The sequence below is a fragment of the Aquarana catesbeiana genome, linkage group LG05, assembly GCF_042186555.1.
Source record: "Aquarana catesbeiana isolate 2022-GZ linkage group LG05, ASM4218655v1, whole genome shotgun sequence".
Taxonomy (NCBI): Eukaryota; Metazoa; Chordata; class Amphibia; order Anura; family Ranidae; genus Aquarana; species Aquarana catesbeiana.
In genome coordinates, this window is record NC_133328.1 from 568,589,830 (window position 1) to 568,616,967 (window position 27,138).

Below are 27,138 nucleotides of genomic sequence, written 5' to 3' on the forward strand. Positions count from 1 at the left end.
TGATTCTTGCAAGGATCACATAGACATCATATAAGACCAATGTATGTTTAACTGTTTGTTCTCTTTTTCTGTTTTTGTTTCTCTTTTTGAAAACCAATAAAAAGACTTTGAAAAAGAAAATACACGTTTATATTTCTTGTTATAGTTTATATTTCTAACTATGGAGGGGTGTATTTTAGGTGTTATGTGCTTTAAATAATGTATAAAGCATAAAAACATATCAGAAATTGTCAAACAAAAAAAAAAAAAGATCAACTAGAACGTTCTCTGATTGGTGGCTATTGGGTTTTCACCGTTAGCACCCAATCATTGTTCTTATCGATACCTTGCATGCGTGTCCTAAATTGTACATGAATATTAGGAGGATGATTCCTATTCATTATCTTCTTTTCAGGATATGACCAGCAGTTTGAGGTCAACAAGGAGACTGGTGTCATCAGTACAACAGGTTTACCACTGATTTGGGATAAGGAATATGCTCTCACAGTGCAGGCAATTGACAGACATGGGAAAAAAAGTCTGTATGCTTCTGTCTCCATTCTGGTCGGCTTGCGTCCTCCCCAGTTCACCAATATGACGTACAGTCTGTTTGTCCCAGAAAGCACTGCTGCTAGGGAGAAGTGAGTATGGAGATGGACATTTTACAATTCATGCACGTGTACATACATACATGCCAAACCTTACTATACATATTACATTCTGATTGTACAATCTTCTTTAGATCTACCAATATGTAGTGCCTGGGTCTGGATGACTGAATCCAAATTAAATTGGTATTTAAGTAGGCCCTTACATTACATCATACAAACCTCTTTAGATCTACCAACAACGATATAGTGTAAAGGCCTGCCTGATTGGGTGAGTGGATGGTTTAGGTAGGTCATCATATAACATAGTTTTGGTGAATTTTAAACTGGCTATACTCAGAATATACTCAGAATTTTGTTCACAATTTTTTTTAAGCACATTCTTTCAACTTTCTAATTGTTAGTGGGACAAACCAACATTCGTTTTTTAAACTCAGTGATGAGAAAATTTGAAGGAGCAGGATAGAAAAAATGAATGAACGTCTAAGTCTGGGTACACACAAGCTGAATATTAGCCGGTATCAGTCGGTTCCACCGGAACCGGTAGACATTTGGTCAGTGTGTACAGCTGTCTTTGCGATAAAAGGTGATCTAAGGATCAGCTTTTGTCAAAGGGCGATAAAGCCAGCATCTGATCAGCGTGTTCTGGCAGCAGTGGGGGGGGGGGTGTCGGGGGGGGGGGGGTCCCTCTGTCAGAACAAAAAGGCACAGCTCTCTCTCTTGGGATTTGGGGTCCCCAGCTTTCCCAAGATCCTACAATTACTAACCCTTGCTTAGGCGAGACTACTGGTAAGGTCAGTATTTTTTTACACTTTTCTTTTAGAGGGAGAGGGAGGTTCTCAGAACCAGAGAACACAGTGGCCTTCATATAAGAAGCTCAGAATCAGTCCTTTATTTAAAAAAATAAAACAAATGTCCCCTGATATACATCCATCATCAATCAGGTCATCCAGCAATGCAGGTCCACATTAACCACAACTGCTGACCCACCCGCTGTCCGAGACCAGATCGATCCCGTTGCTTTCTCCACACTGAATGGAGTGACTGTTCCCACTGCCGCTAAAGCAGGGTCAACAGGGGTTGTCATTGACCAAATATGGACATGCCTTCTGATGTAGTCCTGAGCACTCAAGAAGAGCGGAGGAGAGCCCAGTAACCATGGGGGGGACGTGCCACCCATACTGTAAAAGTAATCAGCATCTAGTTTGTAGATGTTGACCCCGTCCATTCCTGAACAAATATGGCTCTGTCTTTCTGAAGAGAAATGTAGATGAAGACATTGTCAGAGGCAGTTCTTTGATCTGTGTGAGAAGTAGTAATTACCTGTAAGTCTTACAGATTTCTTATCATGCATGCACTTAACATAACATTTTTGATGCTAGATCCACTTTAAGCATCTACAAATTAATATTTTATCAAATATTTGACCCCTAAAGTTAGCATGTGTCCTTCTTTGTGCAGAATAGCAGTTGTAGAAGCTGTGTCTTTCCAGAGCCAGCCGATCACCTACAGCTTGCTGATGAATCCCAGCAGCCTCTTCATTATTAACCAGGAGAGCGGAGAGCTGAGCCTCACCCATGCTGTGGACTATGAGAGTGAACATCACCTCTACCACTTGTTGGTAAAAGCTGTGGAGGCAGACAGTGGACTCAGCAGCGTCACTGAGGTAATTGCATCACATTCATGAAAATCCTACCGTACCTTAAAGAAAACCTCCATTGTGTCTTTACTAGTCATAGCACCAGGTTTGCTTTATAGGAAGAACCTAAAGTAGCCAGTACATACCTACTCAACACTTCCCAGTACAGACCACCGCAATAAATATCTGGTATAACTGGGAATAGGGGAACATATCATATTCCCTCTGCCTCAACACAATGCAGCCTTTGTACCTGAACTTCCATCCCCAAGTGTTGTTATATATGGACCAGTAATAGTCAATGTTTGATGTGCCAAAGTATGCCCCTATTTACTTTCACTACAGAGGAGAATACACATTAGTCACAGGCTCATTAAGTTTAGAAGCCCATTATTACACATGCCACAGGTGCTAGATTCACAGATATTGCTATGGGAAAGTTTTTTTAAATACAAACAGTTGAAAAACTGATATCATTGTGGCCATGTTGTGGTGAGTTTTGGACAAATGAGTAGCAGTTATTTTCTATTTTCAGCCATAGGTTTCCTCATTTTCTATCTATCTATCTATCTATCTATCTATCTATCTATCTATCTATCTATCTATCTATCTATCTATCTATCTATCTATCTATCTATCTATCTATCTATCTATCTGCCCTTGGCAGCCTTTTTAACATGAAGGAACCCTTGATATAGCTTTTGAAGGCCCAGGAAATCCCTGCTAATAATTACTATATCTATATCAGTTAGCGTGACAGGCACTGGGAAGAATGCTTCTTACATTTGTGGTCATTTGAAATAATCCCCCTTACACTGAGCTAAAAAAATTAATGGTGTCAGTGGTTTCATTATGCCCATTGATCAGGGCACGCCTATCAACCTCTGCTAGAATCTTAATTGAGAAAGGTTGTATCTATCTGTCTGTCTGTCTGTCTGTCTGTCTGTCTGTCTGTCTATCTATCTATCTATCTATCTATCTATCTATCTATCTATCTATCTATCTATCTATCTATCTATCTATCTATCCACCCAAACCTTTGCATCTGCATTCTTCCACTGCCTTGCTTTGTTTCCAGTGACCGGTTTATTGTTTTCTCAGGTCATGGTTCACATCATAGATGATAATGATTGCTCTCCTGAGTTCCTGAGGTCTATATACAGCAGAGACAACATTTTAGAGAATATTCCAGTGGGGACATCCTTGTTGCAAGGTAGATTGATGCCTCCTGCATGTATAATTGGTGCTGTTTTAGCATTTTGCCCAATTTTGCATGATAAAGTGTAGCTATCAGGCAATTTTTTAATAAAAACAGAGAGCATAGTCCATTTGTTATCATATTATCACTCCAGTTTTATTGTGGTTTTAATGTTGGACCCACAAAGCTGTAGTTACTACACCTGTAAAAGATCATTTTTTTAAATTATATAATTTTAAAGATCCATTTTGTAACCTTCAAAAATGCATATTTCCATCTTAATTAAATTACTGGTTAACTGCTTTGGGTAACTAAAATGGTTTACAACTACCACCATCTAAATACTTGCAGTGTAGTGTAATTTGTGTGGTACTTTTAAAGAGTTTCTATATGTACCACTCATTGGTGCTACTGTCACTATAATGGCTGATACTACTTCCACCTCCCATGGTAATATTATCCTGAACAAAGTGGACATTGGATCGCACAAAAGCACTACCAAATTTAAATCAGTATGTTTCCATTAAAGATAACCAGTACTGATCTAATACTAATTTCTGATATGTATATGTGTACCGATTCAGTTTAAATTCACTGGATAAGCATGACAGCCAGACAACTAGCTGCTCCCAGTGAATGGAATCTTTGCTGCACTACAGCTGCTGGTAGCACCCTATTTATCCAGCACTTCCGGGTGGTTGAATGGCTGTGTTTTCTGCTGCATGGAAGCACTAATAGTGTAAAAGCTGTTAGGTGGAACCACTGGCTTCTACGTCACTGGGAGATGCATACAACTAACACACTTGGTGGTTCAGCCCATTAACTTGCATGGTCACACTAGTAGAGCAGTAGCCGGTGAGTGGAACCATCAATTCCTACCTAGCTGCCTAGCTACCTAGACACAGACATCCAAAACACTTGGAAGTGTCAGATGCTAAAGATTCTACCAGCTACTGTAGCTCTGTAAAAGTATTTTGTTAGTATTTAAATCCTCAAAAGCAACTATGTGGGGAGAGGACTAAACTTGTACTACAGTTGAGAAACATTGGTCTACATTGTAAAATCTTAGCTTCCAGTAAAAACCCCATGTAGAGAGATGGTGGTGATATTGTACCATGTGTGACTGCATATAATGATCGTGTTTTTTTGTTTATCAGTGACTGCCCAGGATTGTGACTCTGGAACCAATGCAGAGATTTCCTACTTCACTCAAAGCTCAGAGTTTTCCATCACGCTACAAGGAGTCATCCATTCCAGTCAGATACTCAACTATGAGCGAGCCAACCACATGTATGAATTTGTAGTAGTAGCTGTGGACAAGGGAAATCCCCCTCGTACTGGAACAGCATCTGTGCGACTACGCATGGCCAATGTCAATGATGAAGCCCCAGTCTTCTCCCAGTCTGTGTAAGGACTTTAATATAGATGTAACATCACTTAAGGTAATATTTAATTTATAAGGCAGTGCAGGCTCTGATGTGGATAGTGCCATGCAGCAAGCTTACAGTACGCAAGCATCGAAAAAATTGTTCTGATTGGTCATTATTGATTAATTTATTTAGTTCACTGCTTATTATTAATATTATTATACAGGATTTATATAACCTCAACAGTTTACGTGCCGTTTTACAAAATAAGGACAGACAGTACAATTACAATACAATTTAATACATGGGGGGCACAATGGCTAAATGGATAGCCCTTACACCTAGCAGCATTTGGGCCATGAGTTTGAATCCCAACCATGGCGCTACCTGCTTGGAGTTTGCATGTTCTCCCTGTGCCTGCGTGGGTTTCCTATGGGTACTCCAGTTTCCTCCCACATTCCAAAGACATGCTGGTAGGTTAACTGGCTCCTGTCTAAATTTGCCCTAGTATATGTACTTTATGTATGAATGTGAGTTAGGGACCTTAGATTGTAAGCTCCTTGAGGGCAGGGACTGATGTGAATGTATGATATATTTAAAGTGTAAATTGTCAGTGCTATGTACAGTAAGTACCTGTAATAAAGAAAAAATAAATACAGTAGGAATCAGAGGGCCCTGCTCATTAGAGCTTACAAAGAGGCAGCAGTTTCACAATGGACTGAAGTGGAGATAGCCTATGTAAAGTTAAGCCAATGAGGAATGAGTTGCAGTAGTCAATGCGAGAGATGACCAGGGAGCTTTGTAGTGTCATTGGTTATAAAGGGGCTTATTTTGGAGATGTTGCGGAGGTCGAGGTGGAGCTTTGGACATTGATTGTATGTGGGGTCGAAAGGAGAGTGCAGAGTCTGGGATTGCACCTAGCACCTTGGAATGCTGGGATAGGTTGATTGTTGAGCCGTCAATCTTGACAGAGAAGTCAGGGGAAGAGGTCTGTGGGAGAGGAAACATTATGAGTTTGGTTTAAGGAAGTGGTGTGACTTGCAGTCTGATATGTCTGTTAGTAAATTACTGATGCGTGAGGAGACAGATGAAGTGAGCTGAGGAGTAGAGAGATAGATTTGGGTGTCATCAAAATAAAATGGTATTGGAAGCCATGGAAGGCTATTAACTGACCCAGGGAGGAAGTGTAGTTTGAGAATAGGCAAGGTCCAAGAACGGAACCTTGGGAAACCACAACAAAGAAAGGAAGAGGAGAAGAGGAAGTAGAAATGTAAGAAACTCTGAAGGTGCAGTGGGATAGGCGAATGAGAACCAGTACAGAGTACAGTCATGAAGACCAAAGAAGTAAAGTTTTTTGAGGAAGAGGGAGTGGTCCACCATGTCAAAAGCAGGAAAGAGGTCAAGGAGTAGGATTTAGCTGTTTGTGAGTTTTTGGAGAGCAGTTTCAGTTGAGTGTTGAGGGCAAAACCCAGACTTTTAAAGGGTTAGTCCAACTAAAAGTGATATTTTAGCTACGGGTGGAGCCTCCTGGGCTGTCCACTCTTGGTATCTGATATGCTTTGGATGCTCTAACAGTGAGATCTCCCAGCCATAATGGCCACAACAAGTGTGAAGACCTAGGAAATGTCTATGTCTTACAAGTAAAGTCCTTAAGATATATTTAAGAAAATTGTAGGTGGTTTAACTCTCCAGCATTTAACAAAAACAGAAATGTTGGTTTGGAGCAAACTGGTCTTACATTACAAATCAACATTAGTCTATTTCATGTATTGTGGGGTTATACCCCCTGTCAGATTTTTAATTATTGCCTGGCTTTGAATAGTTTGACTGTTATAACTACATTTCTTCTTGATAGCTATAACACTTTCCTGTCTGAAGATGCGGGGCCAAACACCTTAGTAGCGACAGTCCATGCTAAGGACCCAGATGGAGATGGAGTGTCATACTTCATTGTTGAAGGGAACGAAGATGGTAATTTTGAACTGGACAGTCAAAAAGGTAAAACAACAAAATGCCTTTTGACAAACATCTCTGTGTTGAATGTCTCAAGGTGCCTGAAAAAAGTACTGTCTGTCTTGCTCAGCCTCATTGCCTGGCAATCTTGATTGGTTGCTATTGGTGGGCAAGGATGGTTTTTATTTCTGACTTCTCCATAAGACCTTTTTTTTAACCTTAGTAATTAGACACCATTATGAATTATTACAGTTTTTTTTTGTTACAATCTTTTTATAGGTATCTTAAGACTTCGTAGAATGCCTCTGCCCAGGCTGACGAAAACTCAGTATGTGTTAAACATCTCTGCAGTGGATGATAATATTTCTGGGGGATCATCCTCATTAATCAGTTTCACTAAAGTCATTGTGGGAATAAATGATGTTAATAATAATAAACCTATTTTCAGAGAGGTGAGTTTAATACTATGTAACAGAGCTACTATTACTTTAAACAAACCTGTGCGTTAACTTCTTGTCATCCACGTAATGCATATGTGCAGCAGCAAAGAGGGTGGGCTTGAACGCTCACACACCACACATATGGGTCCATAAGTGGCAGAGCTTTCTGTGCTGAGAGTGTGCTCAATGTGTGTTCCCAGCACAATGACCGAGTTGTCGTGGACAGCAATCAGGTCATAGTATGATCGGGAGCCATTAAGACTGTCTCCTGATCATATGACCCCTGTGACAACCAATAACAGTGATCACGTGATCAGCTGATCCTCTGACAGCCCATCTGTCAGTGAAACACATCAGAAGAGGAGTTCCCGAAGCGGGCCCCATGTTGTAACCTGTGTTATACATTCAACGTTTACCAATTTGGGTGGTGGACTGCTCTTGGAACCAGAACGAGCTCTTGCTGGCATGAGCACCTAGCAAACGGGTAATGAAGCCGACTTTGTGGCATGGTCTGGTTTGTGGTTTTTGCAAGCCCTTCTGCAGAGTGCTGGGAAGATAGAATCCCTGTAAGGTTTTTATTACTACCTGTGTTCTCATTGGGGAGGGTTCCCCTTACTACTTTTGTAGTTACAGGGACAGAATGTAATACAGCAATAAACACCCAAGAAAGATTTTAACTGTCCCAGCAGATACTGTATATGAAAACCTAATCAGTAATAAAATATGGCCATTTGCTTAAGCAATCAGGTTTTAGCTTTCATTCCCTACAGTGCACTAGGAAAAATAAATATTAAATCTGATTGGTCAATATGGGCTAGGGCTTGCTCTTCTTTTCTCTATTGGTCATAAATGATGCACATTGTCTATACCTGAAGAAGTTCATGCAGTTGTTTTATTTAGCTATGCTATTACATTGCTGTGTTGCTTGATTTGCACAGTATTTTAACTTGGGATATTCCTAGCATCTGTCACCCAGCTGTTGTCCATCCTTTGTGTCGCTAGTGTGCCTATTTTTCCAGCACTTTAATTTTGAGTCTCATTTCTCTGTGCATAGTGTCTTCAGTACAGTGAGAACACCTGGGTCCTAGAGAACCAGCCTCCGGGTACCTTTGTCCTACAGGTAGAATCTTATGATGCAGACACTGGTGTGAATGGGGAAGTGAAGTACAGAATAATGCATCGAGAGGGAGCCACTCCAGCATTTTCCATTGATGCAGATACTGGTATTGAACTATATTTTATTACATTATTTCTTATAAATAATCATGAATTCATTTTTATGAGATTCTTTTTACATAGAGATTTGTGAAGGTGTCACTAGGGGGAGCCCTCTGTGGCTCAGTTTAAAGCATGAGTACAGCAGAGCAAAAAGTGGAGGCTCCTCCCGTTGACCAGTGCCCCCAATAGCAAGCTGCTTGCTATGGGGGCACTGGTGCGTGCTTGCTCCCGAGCCCTGCTCTTTGCGTTTATAAGACACATAGAGCCGTGGCTTGGCCCCGCCCCCCACTCTCTCCTCATTTGCTCACTGGCTGGGATTGACAGCAGTGAGAGCCAAAGGGTCCCGCTGCTGTCTCAGCCAATGAGGAGATGGAGTCCCGGGACAGCCGAGGCTTTCATGCATGCTGCTGGATTGAGAGGGGGCTCAGGTAAGTATTAGGGGGGCTGTGGATGGAGCTGCACACAGAAGGTTTTTTTACCTTCATGCATAGAATGCATGATGGTAAAAAAACTTTCAGCCATTACAACCACTTAAATTTAGCAGAACTAGGGCAGGGCGCTACATTTAGGTAAATGTACCTAAAGCATATTGTGTAAAGCATATCTAAAGCACAAATATGCAATAAATTTCAGCTTGCATGTCTATATATGTCGTGGTCACAATATTTTTTTTTCAGACTTGTCCTAGGGTAACAAGGCTCATTACCTGTACCATATCTATGGAGGAACAACATTGTCCTTGGAGAGGACTACAGAACATCTCTTCCTCTTTTACATAAACCTGGGGAAGGGGGTTCTATAGTCCTCTGAAATAACTGGGAACAATGTAACTGATAAGAATGCAACACAGTCAGAGAGAGAAACAGGAGGTTATCAGCTCACAAGATTTCTGGCAAGGTCATTGAGTATTTTTTCACTTATGAAACAGATATAACAGAAGAGTTTCAATTGCAAGGGTTTAAATACACTTTCAAGACAAACTGTCACTATGCCTATTCATGATTTCTAGCCACTTACCGACCGGCCACTGTATATATATGTCATTACTTTGAAGATGGATATCTCGGTAACGGCAGCAGCTGCTGCCACAACCGAGGTATCCAACTTTAGGGCCGGCGGTTCTGTGTATGATAAAAGTGGTCTCTGTGGCGGGATTACCGTTAACGACAGCAGGAGAGGTGCCCACCCCCCTCCCGCCTCTCTCCCGCGCCCTCCGCCACTTACCAGTGCTGTCGGTAGCGGCGGAGGCGATTGGGTCCTCTCACTTCCTAGGTATGGAGACGAGTGAGGCTAAGATGGCCCCCACCCGTCTCCATACCATAGGAGGGCAGGAGCGACGTCATGACGTCAGCTCCACCCATTTGTCTTAAAGGCACATTTTTTTTTTTGTCAATTTTTCAAACGACTTTTTTTTTTTTTTTTTTTTTTTTTGCATTAAAGTCCTAATATGAGATCTGAGGACTTTTTGACCCCAGATCTCATATTTAAGAGGACCTGTCATGCTTTTTTCTATTACAAGGGATGTTTACATTCCTTGTAATAGGAATAAAAGTGATCCAATTTTTTTTTTTAAAACAGTGAAAAAAAAAATAAAATAAAGTAAAATAAATAAGAAAAAAAAATTTTTTAAAGCGCCCTGTCCCAACGAGCTCGCACGCAGAAGCGAACGCATACTTGAGTAGCGCCCGCATATGAAAACGGTGGTCAAACCACACATGTGAGGTAGTGCAAGAGCAATAATTCTAGCTTTAGACCTCCTCTGTAACGCAAAACATGCAACATGTAGAATTTTTTAAACGTCGCCTATGGAGATTTTTAAGGGTAAAAGTTTGACGCCATTCCACGAGCGGGCGCAATTTTTAAGCGTGACATGTTGGGTATCAATTTACTCGGCGTAACATTATATTTCACAATATAAAAAAAATTGGGCTAACTTTACTGTTGTCTATTTTTATTATTCAAAAAAGTGAATTTTTTCCAAAAAAAGTGCGCTTATAAGACCGCTGCGCAAATACGGTGCAAAAAAAAGTATTGCATTTTATGCTCTAGGGTGTTAGAAAAAAAACAATATATAATGTTTTCTAGGTTCTAAGTAATTTTCTAGCAAAAAAAACTGTTTTAAACATGTAAACACCTAAAATCCAAAACGAGGCTGGTCCTTAAGTGGCTAGATAGGGTACCCCCTGACTGACCCTCACCTTTGCTGCCCCCCTCTAGTATGTTCACCTGTCAGAGCCCAGGGGAAAGCCCTATGTAAGCTTTGCAATGGAGCTGTAAGCCATGGCAATAAACCCTAACAACCTATCATAAATTAGTACAAGAAGCCAAATATAGGAAGAGAGAGCAGAGTGGCAGAAATTAGAGCTCATCAGTGTGCTGCTTCTCCTTTTACTGTCCAGTCAATGGGCTGGGATGGGGATAACAAGCAATCAGAAATAAGTTTACTGCAGCCAGGTCAATAAAAGTTTAAATTTGATTTGGTTACAGAACCTTTGCACACAGTCTTTGCACTTCCGTATCTAATTATCTTGTATGTGTACAATAATTTAGGTGTGATCAGCACAGCTCAAAGTTTTGACCGGGAGAAGCAAAGAGAGTACACGATTTCTGTGACTGCCACAGACCAAGCTCAAGAGCCCCTAATTGGCATTTGTCCAGTGACTATCCTTATTGCCGATGTCAACGATAATGACCCTAAATTTGAGAACAGTCGTTACCAATGTGAGTACAAATGTCCACAAAGGCTAAACACCTACTTATCTGTTAGTCCTTAGCATTTTAATAGAGAAACCCAAGAGTCTGTAATTGACCATCCAACTGAAGAGAATTGAATTTTAAGTTTGCACATTATCTTTTATTCATCTAGATTTCCTTCGAGAAGATACTACAGTTGGAACTAGTTTTCTTCGCATTGCTGCTCTAGACAGTGATCAAGGCGTTAATGCTGCCATAAGTTATACAATATCAGCAGAACAACCAGAGTATCTCCAGATAAACCCCAGCACAGGGTGGGTGTATGTCAACCATCCCATCTCCCAGGTAAAACTTAATTGTGCTATGTCCAGTCTTATGCCCCGTACACACGGTCGGATTTTCCGACGGAGAATGTGTGATAGGACCTTGTTGTCGGAAATTCCGACCATGTGTGGGCTCCATCACACATTTTACATCGAATTTTCTGACACACAAAGTTTGAGAGCAGGCTATAACATTTTTCGACAACAAAATCCGTTGTCGGAATTTCCGATCGTGTGTACACAAATCCGACGCACAAAGTGCCACTCATGCTCAGAATAAATAAAGAGATGAAAGCCATTGGCTACTGCCCCGTTTATAGTCCCGACGTACGTGTTTTACGTCACCGCGTTCAGATTTTCCGACAACTTTGTGTGACCGTGTGTATGCAAGACAAGTTTGAGCCAACATCCGTCGGAAAAAATCCTAGGATTTTGTTGACAGAATGTCCGATCAATGTCCGACTGTGTGTACGGGGCATTACTCTTTTGGACCTTGCAGCGTACATCTGTGCTAAGGGCTGTGTTTGCCCAATGCCCACACAAGGATGCTTAGGTGTTCCGTGCATCCCCATGCAGCCAGTCCCATTCATGTCAACTGAGATGCAGTGTCTGCACTGAAACGTATTGTAGCTGTTGCTCCCAATTTGACAGCTGTGCGGGTGCATGGCCCCGAGCACAGTCAATGTGGGGTTGATTTACTAAAGGCAAAATGACTGTGCACTCTGCAAGTGCAGTTGCTGCAGAGCTTAGTAAATGAGCAGAAACTCTGCTGACTTCCATCCTATAATGTGCAAGCAAAAATACAGTTGTTTTAATTTTCCTTGCACGTGACTGGGTATTCTTTGCAAAGTGAAGGTTTACCTCATTTACTAAGCTCTGGAGCAACTTCTCTTGCAGAGGGCAACTGCACTTTGCAAAGTGCACCGTCTTTTTGCCTTTAGTAAATCAACCCCTGTGTGTTCGGGGATCTGCACCCTCATGGATGTCAAGTTGGGAGCAGCAGCTGTGTCCCAATTGACATGAATGGGACTGCCTGCACGGGGATGCACAGAACACCTGTGCATCCCCTTATGCTGGCAAACACAGCCCTCGCATATGTGTATGCTGTAGTATGCCTCTGAGATTTTGGCCTTAATGAATTTATATGATGGGATGTGCCAGTAGAATTCGTGGAAACAGGACAAAGGTGGCAGGACTGGTAGCAAGGCTGCTCTAACTATCCTGCTGACAAACATTGATTGTGGCACCTGCATATATCTTATACAGAATTACCAGGAGTAATCCTGATTATTATTACTGTAGGCAAAAGGAAAGTAGATAGGCAGCAGTGGCTTGCTTTCTGATTTCATTCTCCGCCTTCCTGTAAATGATGGACCTGTAAGCACTTAAAGCTATTCTCCTTGCAGATTTAAAGCGTTTGTTAACCCCCCCCCCCCCAAAAAATGGATATCCTTGTCCCTTAAAGCAGATTAAACAGCATAGTGCTTGTGCTGTGTAATCTGCCCCTCCCTAAATTGTAAAAAACCTGGTTGAACCTGCCACTTCCTGTATCCCCCTCTCTGTACTGACCAGGAAAATTTAGGGCTGCTGAGCTCTGACCATAGAAGTGCGAGTACGTCCCTCCGTCATCCGCAGCCATGCTCTCAGCTCTCCTCTCTCACCCTCATCCACTCCTCCCTGCCTGTCAGCTCTGCGTTGTGTGTCTCTGTCTCCGCCCCCCCCCCCCCCTGCTGCTGTTAGTAGAAATCAAAAACTTACAATGGTCACTGCCGGCCTCTCTATGATACTCAGACATACCCCTCTGCATATGTCTTTTCTAAAAACGAGGCTTGTAAATTTAGAGCTATCTTCAGGCTGGTCACGTGACTCGTGGCCGCTTTACATCTCCAATACAGGGCTTCTGCGGTAGGGGCTGAGTGGCCACATGACCTCCTCAGCTGACGTCAGAGGGAGATCTCGGCCCCTCCTGCAGAAGACATGTATCGAAGCTGTAAAGCGGCCGCAAGACACATGACCGGCCTGAAGATAGCTCTAAATAGGTATTTACAAGCCTCTTTTTTAGAAAAGAAATATACAGTGTGGTATGCCTGAGGGGCTGTCACGGATTTCTACTTTTGCCTTAACAAACACTTTAAAGCTATTCTCCTTGCAGATATAAAGGACACAATATAATGCAGCTCTCTATTCATTAATAAATCTTTAAATTTATGCAGTATAAGCATCTGAATATCAGCTTATTGAAATCCACTGTACAGCAGAACTTAACCTGGATGGGGGAGAAGCAGCACAAGAAGCCATTGAGCTGTGTGGTGGAGGAGAGAGTGACAGACTTATTAGTATGTGCTGCTTCTCCTTTCACTGTCCAGTCACAGGTTGGGGGTGGGGAGGAAATCTGTAAGTACGACTAAAACACAGTAAACACAAATATATAATGTGTTTAAAATGTTTCTAAAATGCTTAACCACTTTTGCATTTCGCTAGACTTCTCGCATTACTCGGCACATTTTTGCCACAGATGGGGGGAACCGCAGCACCAGCGTCGAACTTACAGTGGCCATAACTAACATTCTAAACCAGCCACCAGAGTGGTTACAAACAATATACTGGGTCTCTATCCCAGAAAATATCACTCGGGACACTAATATTGTGGTAAGTGTAGTCTGCTTTCGCTCCACAGCAAATGTAATGATTTTATAACTGTGTAAATTTAATCAAGGCTTATTTAGATAACTATTTTCTATTGCTTTGTTTTGTTTTGTTTTTTTTATAAATGTAATAATTTAAAGCACAACTCCAGTCTGATTTTAGTTTTGGACAAAGTGGGGAAAGTGATGAAGTCTCTATCATGTTTTTATTCGTAGCCTGTATTCCCACTGGGGATGGGACATCGCTCCAGTGGGGTCACATGCTACAACACAACACTACGTTTCAGTAAATATAAAAGTAATTATTACTCATTGAGGTACACTGCTTGTTAAATTTATGAGGGTTACCGCTATGTAACAGGATTTGCCGTTCTTTTAGCAGGTTAGAATTAACTTGCTCTTGCCAATCCTCCATTTTAATAAAATACATTTTCGGGCCAAAAACAGCAACCATGAGATAGAGGCCCAAGCTTGAGGAGTAAATAATTCCTTGTCTAAGAAACCTAGTACACTTGTCAACATGTCATTATGTAACAGAGTCTGAAAAGCCTGATTAATGATATTAATAATACACTGCTAATAGCGTACTAACTTGGGGCATTTCCAGAGCATATGAAGAAGGTCTGCAGGGGAACCTCCACATCTAGGACATTCTGGTCTCTCTATGGTGCCATTGATATAATTTGTGTTCTATGTTCTATAAGCTCTATGTATTACAAAAAGCTGAGATAGACGTTGGGTCGGTGATATAGATACCACAGATAGGACCTGTTCCAAAATAGCCTGCCAGGTTTCCCCATCCAGTGAATCAATATCCTTAGACCAGCTGTCCTAACTGGTAGCTGTATGTTACAAAGGGAACTATTCAACAATGAACTATAAGACCCCTTTCACACTGGGGCCGCGGCCTCTGTTTAAGCAGCGCTTTTCGGCCGCTAGGTGGGCACTTTTAACCCCAAAAAGGAAAAAACAACTGCGCTAGCCCAGTACACAAATAGGGGTGGACCAAGCTCCCCAAAAAAAAGCTGCAATTAATGTGAAAAGACACAGATAAATAAATAAGAAAAAAAATGCGCTAAATTAAGTCCAAAGTGAATTAAATTAGATGCGTAATTTATATAAAAAAAGTCCCATTATGTATGAACATTGCACACAATGATTTTCTGATCAATTGAATTCAAAATATATGGAACACCATGTGAAATCAAGGCTTACCAGATAGCAAGCCAAAACGTGCAAATGGCTTTAACCACAGCCTGGGTGATGAATCTTTAAACCAGGAAAATTGAAATCCTCCCGCAGCAGATATGCGATCCGTGGATAGTGATATAAATCAAAAAATATATAACATAGCGTGATACTGTAAAAATTATGAGTGGTGTACACATAGAAATAGATGCTCTGGAGCGAGAAGGGACAAAACTGTCACCAATGTGAGAAAGACCAAAACATGAGTGACCCAACACCACATAGATTGCCTCCTTACCAGACACTAAAAAAATCAGGCAAATAATCCCCTCAGGAAGGCCAGAAGTCATCTGGGCTCAAAACATACACCTGGATGTCAAATGCTAGTATCACTCTTCAGCGTGGACTGAGCGGATCATCCGACCATGAATGCCAGTGTATATACCCAAGGGAAAGATATAGCACACTATAGTGTAATACCATCACTATTAGTTTATTAAAACTGAAAATGTTAGTTATAACGAAACGGGTCTGAGGAGGTACGTGCTGACGTCACCATGTTCGTCTCGTCGAGGAGGACGGGAGCTTCGAATCTGGCCGGCCGGCTTATGTTTTATGTCTGAAATTTTATCGCTTTTGTAAGTGCATCTCTCTTTTTTAATAAACTAATAGTGACGATTACTCAACCCTCTCAGTTAGCCCCACTTGTTTATATCCTCCAACTCTTTTTTAACTCTAGTTGTACCCTCAGGCCCTTTTCCTTCTTCAAGCCATCTCCTCTGACACCTATTCCTTACTTTTATATCTCCTTGTCCTCACTTACCAATACTGTTTATGGCTGGATAACTAAAGGAACAAATCTAAGAAAACTATGCATGTTTTACCCCAGCTATGGGGTATATGTGTGGAGCTTGATGCTACCAGGGTATGTCAGAGGTTTCCAAATTTGGTATGGGAAGTTTTGCTGTCCAGTTTTCCTATCATCCTTATATCATCTCCATATCTGGCCACCTACTCGTTCATTTTACTTTGCTTTTATTTCAGACGGTGAAAGCCACATCTTTGCTGGGTGACCCACGTGTGACATACAACATGGAAGAAGGGCTTGTTTCAGAGACAAATAACCCCATTCGTTTCTACCTGAAAACAAACAGAACTGACAGCTCAGCATCCATATTGGTATCTGAGCCCCTGGATTACGAGGAGACCAAATTCTTTACCTTGAAGATTAGAGCCCAGAATGTTGCTACAGTACCTCTAGCATCTTTTACAACTGTTTATGTCAACTTGACTGGTATGTTACATCTAATTTTTGATCTGTCTGTGAAAGCCAGTTCTATTGGAAAAATAACCAAAGTCCAGGTTTCACAGTCATCACTAGAGGTCCAATCCTACCTTACAGTTTCCTTAACAATAGACTGATTGTATTATTAATATCAAAATGCTTAATTTGCTTTATCTAATTGCCCATGTCCTGTCTACTAATGTCAGAACACCTTATCTTTTGCAGATGTTAATGACAACGTTCCATTCTTCACATCCTCCACATATGAAGTGACGTTACAGGAAGGGGCTGAGATTGGATCATCAATTGCACAAGTTATAGCCACGGATCTTGATTCTGGCCTACATGGAAAGGTTTGCAAACTGTTTTAAAATACATCAAATATAATTAGATTCCCCAAGAAAGTAGACCTACTACCTATAAATAGCAAAGCCAGTTTTTCAGTGCCCTGAACAATTATTTGAAAGGTTACAGCCAATCAGCTCATTAGAAACTAGCCATGCAAAGGTGGCATGTTAGGAAATACTTATTTCGGTATAGCAATTTTATTTCTGCATGGTTTGAAACTGGAAAATCTGGATGCCGCACACCGGATAAAGTTGAAAAAATCTTCTTTATTATAAAACTTGGATCATAAAAAACAGGACAATCAGGCGGGTAGTACAGACACAGCTGACGCGTTTCGCACTCTAGTTCGAGCGCTTACTCATAAGCTATGAGTAAGCGCTCGAACTAGAGTGCGAAACGCGTCAGCTGTGTCTGTACTACCCGCCTGATTGTCCTCTTTTTTTATGATCCAAGTGTTATAATAAAGAAGATTTTTTCAACTTTATCCGGTGTGCGGCATCCAGATTTTCCTGTTTCAAACCCTGCTTCAATTTGCATTTAGCCAGCACCTGGGACTCCCCTCCTCTGAAGGATTCACTAATACACACCTGAAAGCAAGTTCTCCTGAGCGGTGATTCATTTTCTCAATTTTATTTCTGACTATGTTTGCTAGCAATGAACAACCTCATGCATGAAAGTATCTGAAGGCAGAAAAGTTTGCGTAACCAATCAACTTCTCCCTCTCATTCTTCCATACTACATGGCAAATATGATAGGGGGAATTTCTTTGAGCAACAAAAACTTCATTTTGATGATCATCATCCAGGCATAGCTGTAGCGTAACAGCAGTATAGTGGCTTAGAGGTTAGCACTTCACCTTTGCAGCACTGGGGTCCTCTGTTTGAATCCCAGTCAGGACATTATCTGCATGGAATTTTCATGTTCTCCCTGTGCTTGCATGGGATTCCTCTGGGTACTCTAGTTTCCTCTCACACAAAAACACTCTAGCAGGTTAATTGGCACCTGTCTCAATTGGCCCTAGTATGTGTGTGTTTGCATGTGCGAAGCTTACTCCTGAAGGATCTGCTGATATTTAGGTTCCCCTGTTCCTGGTGTTAGAGACCCACTAGGCAGTACCACACTATCTGACATGTCAAGTCTGAAAGAAGGAAAAGAGTGGAAATGCAGCAACACAGCGGTGAGAGTATACTTTCCTCAGAACTATAGTCTGTGCTGAGTGGCAAATATCATTCTCCCATAAAGGGCCAACACTACCTGGGTCAGGGGTGGACTGACCATTGAGCCACTTGGGCACTGGCCGAGGGCCCTGGGCCACTAGGGGGCCCCATCAGGGTTGCCAGCCTCAGTAAAACCAGGGGCAGTATGTATAAACCTGTGTTTTTTTTACATCTGTCTGTATATACTGTGTGTACATGTATTTTTTATACTGTGTGATTGTATACTGTGTGTGTGTATACTGTGTGGCCCCATAATCTCTGATTGCGTGGGGGCCCCATAATCTCCTATTGCCCAGGGGCCCCATGAGTTATCAGTCCGCCCCTGACCTGGGTACAAATGTGAGATAGGGACCTTCAACTGTAAGCTCCTTGAGGGCATAGTTGTTTGCACTATATAAGTACCTGTAATAAATAAACTGTTTAATTAGGCAGGACCCTGCACTACCGACATGTTGGTAGCTCTAAAGGAGATTGTAATGTGTGTTGTGAGCTCTAGACTGAGAGAGTGGGATGTCGCCCAGCCCAGAAACACATATAAACTTGCATGCAATAGATTTTGCAATAGATTAACTGAAATTTAGATTATAGTAAATTATGGGGACTTGCTCACTTTGGAACCATTCTAGCATATCCGGAATAGTATAAACATTTCACTGATTGCTTTAAACAATTTGCCAGTTGTTGCTCTATAAATTGAAAAAATACAAAAAATAAGCAAAATGCATCCTTTAAATACTACAATTCAAGCCATTGTTACCTGATGTTTACCAGCAAAAGGGATTCTGTGCCATGCAGGTTCAATATACCATACTGAGAGACACCAGTGGAGACCACCAACATTTTACCATTAACCCAGAGACTGGAGTCATATACACATGCACATTGTTTGATAGAGAAAAACAAGCATCCTACCTCATAGAGATTCAGTCTCAAGATTCTTCAGAATCAGCCCGTCCAGGAATGCAAGGACACCCTAACACAGGTAAGCCTATATAGAATTGTCACCAAGAGCTTAGTTTACATGTTAATCTCTACAGGAGTTACTTTAGGCCTCTCTTGCTTCTTAAAATTATAACTGGCCAAAGATAATCAGAGGGTGGGTTGACATGGGGACAGTATCTAACTACCAGAGAGTCATTTTTTTTATTTCTCTACGTAAATATGCTCAGCAATAACCTGTGCATAAATGGTTATATATTTCAAGGAGGATCAGGAGAAAGTTGGATGATATCCCCAGCACTGGAGGGAATGCTAGTGGTCAGTCAAAATTTTCCTATATGGCTTCTCTAAAAAATAGTTGACCCCAGTTGTCTTATTGTCAAATTTGCCTTGGCTGGTTCAAAGAGCAATCTGTATTTCAATGGACATCTTAAGGCACCATGTCATCAACTTAAAAAAAAATGCATGTAAAAGCACAGAAAAAATAAGTATTTTAAATGCTTTTTTTAAAATGTAGATTTGCAATGTTCCCCTAAACTTGCTAGTAAATTTGACAAGTTCAGAAGAATCAATTCCCCAGCACAGCCCCCTTCCTCCTTATACATTATAGCCCTCTCATCTTCTGGGAGTGTATTACTGTCTGTGCTGGCCAAGCTCCTTCACTCCTCCCTTCTCTTCCCTTCATAATCTTTTGTGTAAAAGCTGGGGGATGAGCATAGGATTATGCTATAGTGCAGGGGTCCTCAAACTTTTTAAACAGGGGGCCAGTTCACAGTCCCTCAGACTGTTGGGGGGGTGGACTATAGTTTTAAAAAAATATGAACGAATTCCTATGCACACATCTTATTTGTAGTACAAAAAAAACAGGAAAAAATACAATATATAAAATAAAGAACAATTTATTCACCATAAACGTATTTCACAGAATCCCCTCATCTCAGAACCCCCCCATCACAGACTCTTCTCCATCGCAGACTCCCCCCCCCCCCCCATCACAGATTCCCCTTATCACAGACTCCTCTCCATCACAATATACAAGAACATATTTGGGGGGCACACCATACAATGCGTTTAAATTCAAGATGGTGCTGCTATAAGACCTACAAACAGTACAAAATATTTTACAGCGCACAGATACAAGAATGACATTTCCTGCAGGGCTAGTTAAAAACACCTGAACATATTAAAAAAATACAGGGGTTTGGTCACACTATATGGTTATATAGTGCTAAGCGCACTTACTGCGACAAAGTACCCCAAATTAGTGGGAAAGACAAAGAGACCATAATTGCAGTGGCCGGGAATCGAACCCGGGCCTCCCACATGGCAGGCGAGAATTCTATCACTGAACCGCCAATGACCATATAGTGTGACCAAACCCCCGTATTTTTTGAATATGTTCAGGTAGGTAGACCAGGTAGGTAGGAGAAGGGAGGAGGGAACATTTTTCAAGAAAAGTTAATGTTACAGTGGTTTTACACTTTAAAGGTTTTGTACCCTAATGCATTTTTTGGAGCTGTACTCTATGTGTCTATGGATGCACACAGCCTTGCTCAGGAGCACCCCCCTATGTATGTCCCCATAGCAAGCACTCAGCTTGCTATGGGGGCACATACAGGAGGGGAGGAGTGGAAAGGACCAGCGGGGGCCCCAGAAGAGGAAATAAGGGACCTCTCTGTGCAATTCCATTGCACAGAGCAGGTAAGTATAGCATCTTTATATTTTAATTTAAAAAATGAAGGTTTACAATCACTTTAAGTTTGAATTCTACTTTAAGGAAAGACGAAAAAGATTGGTCTGGCAACAGGGTCTAGCTTTACCTACAGTACATCATTTTCACCGATGATGTAACCAACCAGAGCATATATAGTAAAAATTGAATAGACTATCCCTCATGAAAAAAGTGTTAATGACCACTCAAATGTTGAAAACACTTACAAAATCCCTGAATTTTTTTTTAAAAAAGCAGTAAAAGCAGGTGAATATGTTATCATAGTTTTACTGATCCTCAATATGCAAAGCTTAAATGAAGATATATAGATGAAGGTAAAGTTCAATAACTCTCTAGTGTATATGATTCATGATGTGTCATTTAAATTAGTGGATAATAGACAGCCAATGGCTAATTGGTTGATGTGGTTAACAACACTACTTTTCTTTTGTTTCAATTTTTACATAGTCAATGATTGTCTTTGTAAGAAAATTTCTGAAAAGGTGGATCCATGCACAAAAAAGTGACTTAAGAACTGTATTGTCTTTAGATACGGCCTACATGAGAATATTTGTCAGTGACATCAATGACAATGCACCTATGTTCCCACTACAGAGATATGAGGCTAGTGTGGAAGAGGACAAAGATGTGGGTTATGTTGTAATAACTGTAAGCGCTGTGGATGAAGATGAAGGTGAAGTATGAATTTGTCTACTTATTGCGTGTTATATTACAAAATGGTCATTAATCTGTGTAAAGCTGAGATGTAAACTTTAGAATGCAGCCGGAGAGTTGTCTCCCTCATATTATAGACTGGGAGTACTCAAAAGGAATGACACCTTTAGTAGCTGGAGTAGGGAAACTTCATTGGGAACTATGTGGGAGAAATGTCCTCTCTCTGCGGTCCAAATAAAATATGGCAGTGAGAAATTCAATCCAATAAAGTCCACCTGCATTTAAAAATATTTTTTCTCGCACTTAATTATAAACGACACTACTGTTCTATGCATATATATGTCTTTATGCTTAATAAAAATTGTTATTTGAAAAAAAAAAAATATATATTTTTTCTCTTAGTTTGTGTAATGAAATCCTAATAATACACAGGCTTTCCAAAATTAGCTTTTATATTAAAGCCCCAACAAACAATTTTATTTTAGTTTTGATTACTGTAGGGAAAAATTTAACTTTCTAAATCTATTGCAGATAATTTCCCTAACTTCTGTGAGGCTCGTAAAAGAAATGAGGGGTATTGGTGTCACTGGGACAGAAAGGCACGGACAGCAATAAAAATATTGTCAGGAGTAAAAGCATTACTCTTTTTACTAAAAGTGTTTTTTTTGTTTTTATCTGTGTGCCTGTTGAAGAGATCTCCCATCAACTCCTCTCCTGGGAGGTAAATCTTGCTAATAAGGATGCAGACTGTAATAAAAACCTGACAGAGGTTTTAACTCCTACCTGCTATAGCCAAAGTTGGGCTGAAATGACAGCTCTTCTTTTATATGTTGCTGGCATGTTTTAAAATATTTCTGCAATGTCCCCCACTACTATTGAAAACAGTAGCTTGTACAGGAAGAAATCAATACTGGAACAGCAAATGTCATACATTAGGATCAGTGGCGCCAGTTTTACTAAAACTAAAGCTGTCCATTGACATTAGAGAGTAATCAGTCATTACACAAGACCTGAATGTTCTCAGTGTAAGCCCTTTGGTGTGGCCTCTGTTATTGTGTAAGCTTTAACAAAAAGCTTACACAAAAAAGTAAAAATAAAAATAATAATATTTGTATTCAGCCCCCCGATTCAATACTTTGTAGAACCACTTTTTGCTGTAATTACAGCTGCAAGTCTTTTTGGGGATGTCTCTACCAGCTTTGCACATCTAGAGAGTGACATTTTTGCCCATTCTTCTTTGCAAAATAGCTCAATCTCTGTCAGATTGGATGGAGAGCGTCTGTGAACAGCAATTTTCAAGTCTTGCCACTGAATCTCAATTGGCTTTAGGTCTGGACTTTGACTGGGCCATTCTAACACATGAATATACTTTGATCTAAACCATTCCATTGTAGCTCTGGATGTATGTTTAGGGTCATTGTCCTGCTGGAAGGTGAACCTCCGCCCCAGTCTCAAATCTTTTGCAGACTAACAGGTTCTCTTCTAAGACTGCCCTGTATTTGGCTCCATCCATCTTTCCATCCATGTTTCACGGTGGGAATGGTGTGTTCAGGGTGATGTGCAGTGTTAGTTTTCCACGACACATATATCGTTTTGCTTTCAGGCCAAAAAGTTACATTTTGGTCTTATCTGACCAGAGCACCTTCTTCCACATGTTTGCTGTGTCCTCCACATGGCTTCTCGCAAACTGCAAACTGGAATTCTTATGGCTTTCCTTCAACAATAGCTTCCTTCTTGCCGCTCTTCCACAAAGGCCAGATTTGTGGAGAGCACGACTAATAGTTGTCCTGTGGACAGATTCCCTCACCTCAGCTGTGGATCTCTGTAACTCCTCCAGAGCAGTGTTAATTTAATCAACGCAAACTTTTTTGTCAAAGATTTAATCAGCGGCATTTTCACAGTGACGAAAATGAAATGAAAAGTACAGCACATTTTCATCCACTGATGAAAACTATGACGAAAATCAGATCCGTTTTCATTAACGAATAAAAACTGGATAAAAATGTGAGGAGGGACGTTTACCCTTGTGAACTAACTTCCGTTTTTTCACGAAGCTCCACCTGCTTCTGCAATCCGCTCCCAGCAAGCAAGTGCACTATGACGAGACGACTGCCAGAGACAGTGAGAACAGCACTGTGCATTACAGGCCAGCCAGGCTGGGGCCTCCCGAGTCCCGACTCCTAACAAGACAACCGTGCCGCCAGGTGCCCAGAGAAAAGCAGACTGTGAGTGTACTGTAATAACACATAGCTCCCAACTGTCCCTGATTTCGAGGGACTGTCCCTGATTTGGAGCAATGTCCCTCTTTCTATCTTTCCTCCTCATTTGTCCCTCATTTTGGTCTGATCTATAAAGTTGTATATAAAATGCACTTTTTATCTTTCAAAAAGTGTTTCCCAGTGCTAATCCTTTTATCCAAATTCTAAATTGCTGCATTTGTAAATTTTAAAAGCCAATATATAGGAATAGTAGTGGTGGAGCACTATGCAGCATTACAGGCCTCCTCAGACCACCGTCCAGAGCACTATGCAGCATTACAGGCCTCCTCAGACCCCCGTCCAGAGCACTGTGCAGCATTACAGGCCTTCTCAGACCACCGTCCAGAGCACTCTGCAGCATTACAGGCCTCCATTTAAGACAACTTATCCCGAAATGCATACAAAGGTAAGCACAGTACACTTAACTCCACTTTTGTTGAGAACAGGCTTATCTATGTACATTGCAGGGATTTTTTTTGGGAGTGATTTCATATTATCTCTCAGCTGCTGCTTTCCCAGAATTGAAGTATCTCACCAAAATATATATAAAGGGATGTGGTCACTGGGAGGGGACCTGTCAATAATTTTCGTAGGGTGCCTAAAGGCCTAAGGCTGGCCCTAGGAAGGGCCATACATGTTATATATTATAGAGAGACAACTTAGAGCTGACTGAGTGGGGTGAGAGAGAAAGTAAAACCAGAATAACTTGATTTTTTCCCCCCTAATTCAACCCCACAGATATATGAAACCTCGAATGACGGGCCAAGTCAAGGCAGTGCACCACCACAGTAAACTATTTGCACTGCTCTTTTAACTGTTTCAAAATACAAAATTGACTCTAAGGAACAAGAGGCCACTGAGGCCAGGGAGAAGGCCATAGCAAAATGGATTGTGTGCACCGGATTACCAGTCAAACTGATCTGCTGCTCTATGCTGCCTGTTTGGGGAGATGCTCTGCCTGGTTATTTTGGGGCATTTTGAAAGAAGCCAAAAAACTGCTTTGATGTGGATGATGCTTTTTCCACTTCCTGTGATTTTTCAATAATCTCCTCTTCTTACACATCATCTTCAGAGTCAGACAGATCCTCATCTTGTAAGTGAGGCAATGTGGATTTTCTTATGGAACAGGCACACTCCTCTGCCTTCTTAACCGCTTGCCGACCGCCGCACACATGATATACGTCAGCAGAATGGCACAGGCAGGCAAATGGGCGTACCTGTACATCCCTTTAAATTTGTCGCCTAGCGGGCGCTCACACGCTCACAGCGGGAGTGTGCCCGCGGGTCCCGGGAATGCGATGTTCGCTGGCAGTCCGCGATTGCGGTGTGGAGAGGTAGAATGGGGAGATGTAAACAAGGCATTTCCCCGTTCTGCCTAGTGACATGACAGGGATCTACTGCTCCCTGTCATCGGGAGCAGTGATCGCTGTCATGTCAGTGGAAGCCCATCCCCCGCACAGTTAGAACACCTCCCTAGGACACAATTAACCCCTTGATCGCCCCTAGTGTTTAACCCCTTCCCTGCCATTGTCGTTTACACAGTTATCAGTGCATTTTTATAGCATTGATCGCTGTATAAATGACAATGGTCCCAAAATGGTGTCAAAAGTGTCCGATGTGTCCGCCATAATGTCGCAGTCACGATAAAAATCTCAGATCGCCGCCATTACTAATAAAAAAAATTAATTAAAAAAATGCTATAAATCTATCCCCTATTTTGTAGACGCTATAACTTTTGCACAAACTAATCAATATACGCTTATTGCGATTTTTTTTTTACCAAAAATATGTAGAAGAGCACATATCGGCCTAAACTGAAAAAAAAAATGTTTTTCTATATATTTTTTGGGGATATTTATTATAGCAAAAAGTAAAAAATATTGCTTTTTTTTCAAAATTGTCGCTTTTTTTTTGTTAATAGCGCAAAAAAACGCAGAGGTGATCAAATACCACCAAAAGAAAGCTCTATTTGTGGGAAAAAAAGGACATCAATTTTGTTTGCGTGCAACATCGCATGACCACGCAATTGTCATTTAAAGTGACGCAGTGCCGTATCGTAAAAAGTGCTCTGGTCAGGAAAGGGCGTAAATCCTTCCGGGGCTAAAGTGGTTAAAAGTTCCTGAATATTCTCATCTTCAACATCTACAAGGGTTTTCACAGACCACAGAATTGACAAAAAAACAAGCAGCTGCTGCAAGTACTGGCGAGAACATTTCATCACTTACTTGGATCTAGGAATGAATAAAGCAAAACACTGGTTCACATTCTCTTTCAACCTCTGTGCAATTGTGGCATGGTCTTGGTAGCTAGTGTTCTGTTTAAAGTCTTCAAGGTGGCTGAGAAGAGAGTAGATCAAAGAGGGCAGGGACATGGACATGGTGTCACTCTGGAGGGTTTTAGTATGTTCCCCTCTGCAAAAGGCAGCAGTAGGTCATGCAATGATGTGAGCTTTTTTCATTTAACTAGGGAGCAAGCTGTGTCCCATTCCATGTTATTTGTGATTTGGCAGACCAATTTTTTTCAGTTTAAGAAGTCTTTCGATCATGTTGAATGTACTAGTGGTATTACTTGACCAGAGTGTGGGGAAGCCATTTAAAACAGTAAGGCCACAATGCTCCAATATCTTCAGTGTTGCAATGGAATGGAAGACTTAAAGACAGTCACTATTGATCTTGCTTTATCAAAGATTGTTTTAACATTTGCCTCCATGCACCAGACATGACCACACATGGTGTCCGGTCCAACATCTTATGGGAAAAGTTTTACACGAGATACAAATAAAGTGGAAAAATAACAAAGATACCCCATTAGAGCAGACAGCCCCCAGATCCTTAATTTCATATCCATTTGATAATTGACTGTAGTGTCATCATGTAAAAGAATAATAAAAATGGCTCACCGCAAATCATTAATCTTGGACTCAGTCTTACAGTCACTTTCTGTCATGGGGGAGTCTTCCTCCCTACAGCTGGGTGGTTCCTCTGCTGCTGCTGTAGTTTGTTTAAATGCTGCCACCAAATTACTCCTATTGTCTGTTATAACACTTAGGATCTTCCTCTTTGGTATGTCCCACTCATGTGTAGGTGGTCTTTGGGCTACTTGCTCTCAACAACAGAACAGTAGCATGCACTTATAGCAAGGAATGAAGCTGTGACTCAAAAAATCAATATTTTTTTTGTAACAAAACTTTGCTTTACAGAGTAAAGACGTTATATAACGGCTAAATCTGTGTCTGTGTAGTTTGTTCAAACCATAAATAATAACATGATATTAGGGTATTTTTTTACTCCAGGAGTGTATAATGAGTTTCAAAATTCTAGAGAAATGCTTAAAAAATGCGTTATTTAACTAAACACATTCAATTTTAGTCTAATAAAATAATTTTAGTTGACTAAAATGTACTGGAGATTTTAGTCGACTAAAATGTAATGGAGATTTAGTCGACTAAATACG

At 41.0% G+C, this 27,138-nt stretch overlaps 1 protein-coding gene across 2 annotated transcripts in view; it reads left to right on the plus strand.

Annotated features, from left to right (window-relative positions):
- The window catches only part of LOC141145371 (neural-cadherin-like), a 159,294-nt gene that overhangs the window by 39,970 nt on the left and 92,186 nt on the right, over window positions 1–27,138 (plus strand). For both annotated transcript variants that reach the window (XM_073631991.1, XM_073631992.1), the window contains exons 3-16: window positions 395–620; window positions 2,049–2,253; window positions 3,328–3,439; window positions 4,582–4,831; window positions 6,647–6,789; window positions 7,024–7,196; window positions 8,239–8,407; window positions 10,953–11,123; window positions 11,269–11,441; window positions 13,901–14,068; window positions 16,297–16,546; window positions 16,763–16,890; window positions 18,898–19,084; window positions 21,303–21,446. In XM_073631991.1, the coding sequence (XP_073488092.1) occupies window positions 395–620; window positions 2,049–2,253; window positions 3,328–3,439; window positions 4,582–4,831; window positions 6,647–6,789; window positions 7,024–7,196; window positions 8,239–8,407; window positions 10,953–11,123; window positions 11,269–11,441; window positions 13,901–14,068; window positions 16,297–16,546; window positions 16,763–16,890; window positions 18,898–19,084; window positions 21,303–21,446 (2,499 nt within the window). The remainder of the gene's footprint in view (window positions 1–394; window positions 621–2,048; window positions 2,254–3,327; window positions 3,440–4,581; window positions 4,832–6,646; window positions 6,790–7,023; window positions 7,197–8,238; window positions 8,408–10,952; window positions 11,124–11,268; window positions 11,442–13,900; window positions 14,069–16,296; window positions 16,547–16,762; window positions 16,891–18,897; window positions 19,085–21,302; window positions 21,447–27,138) is intronic.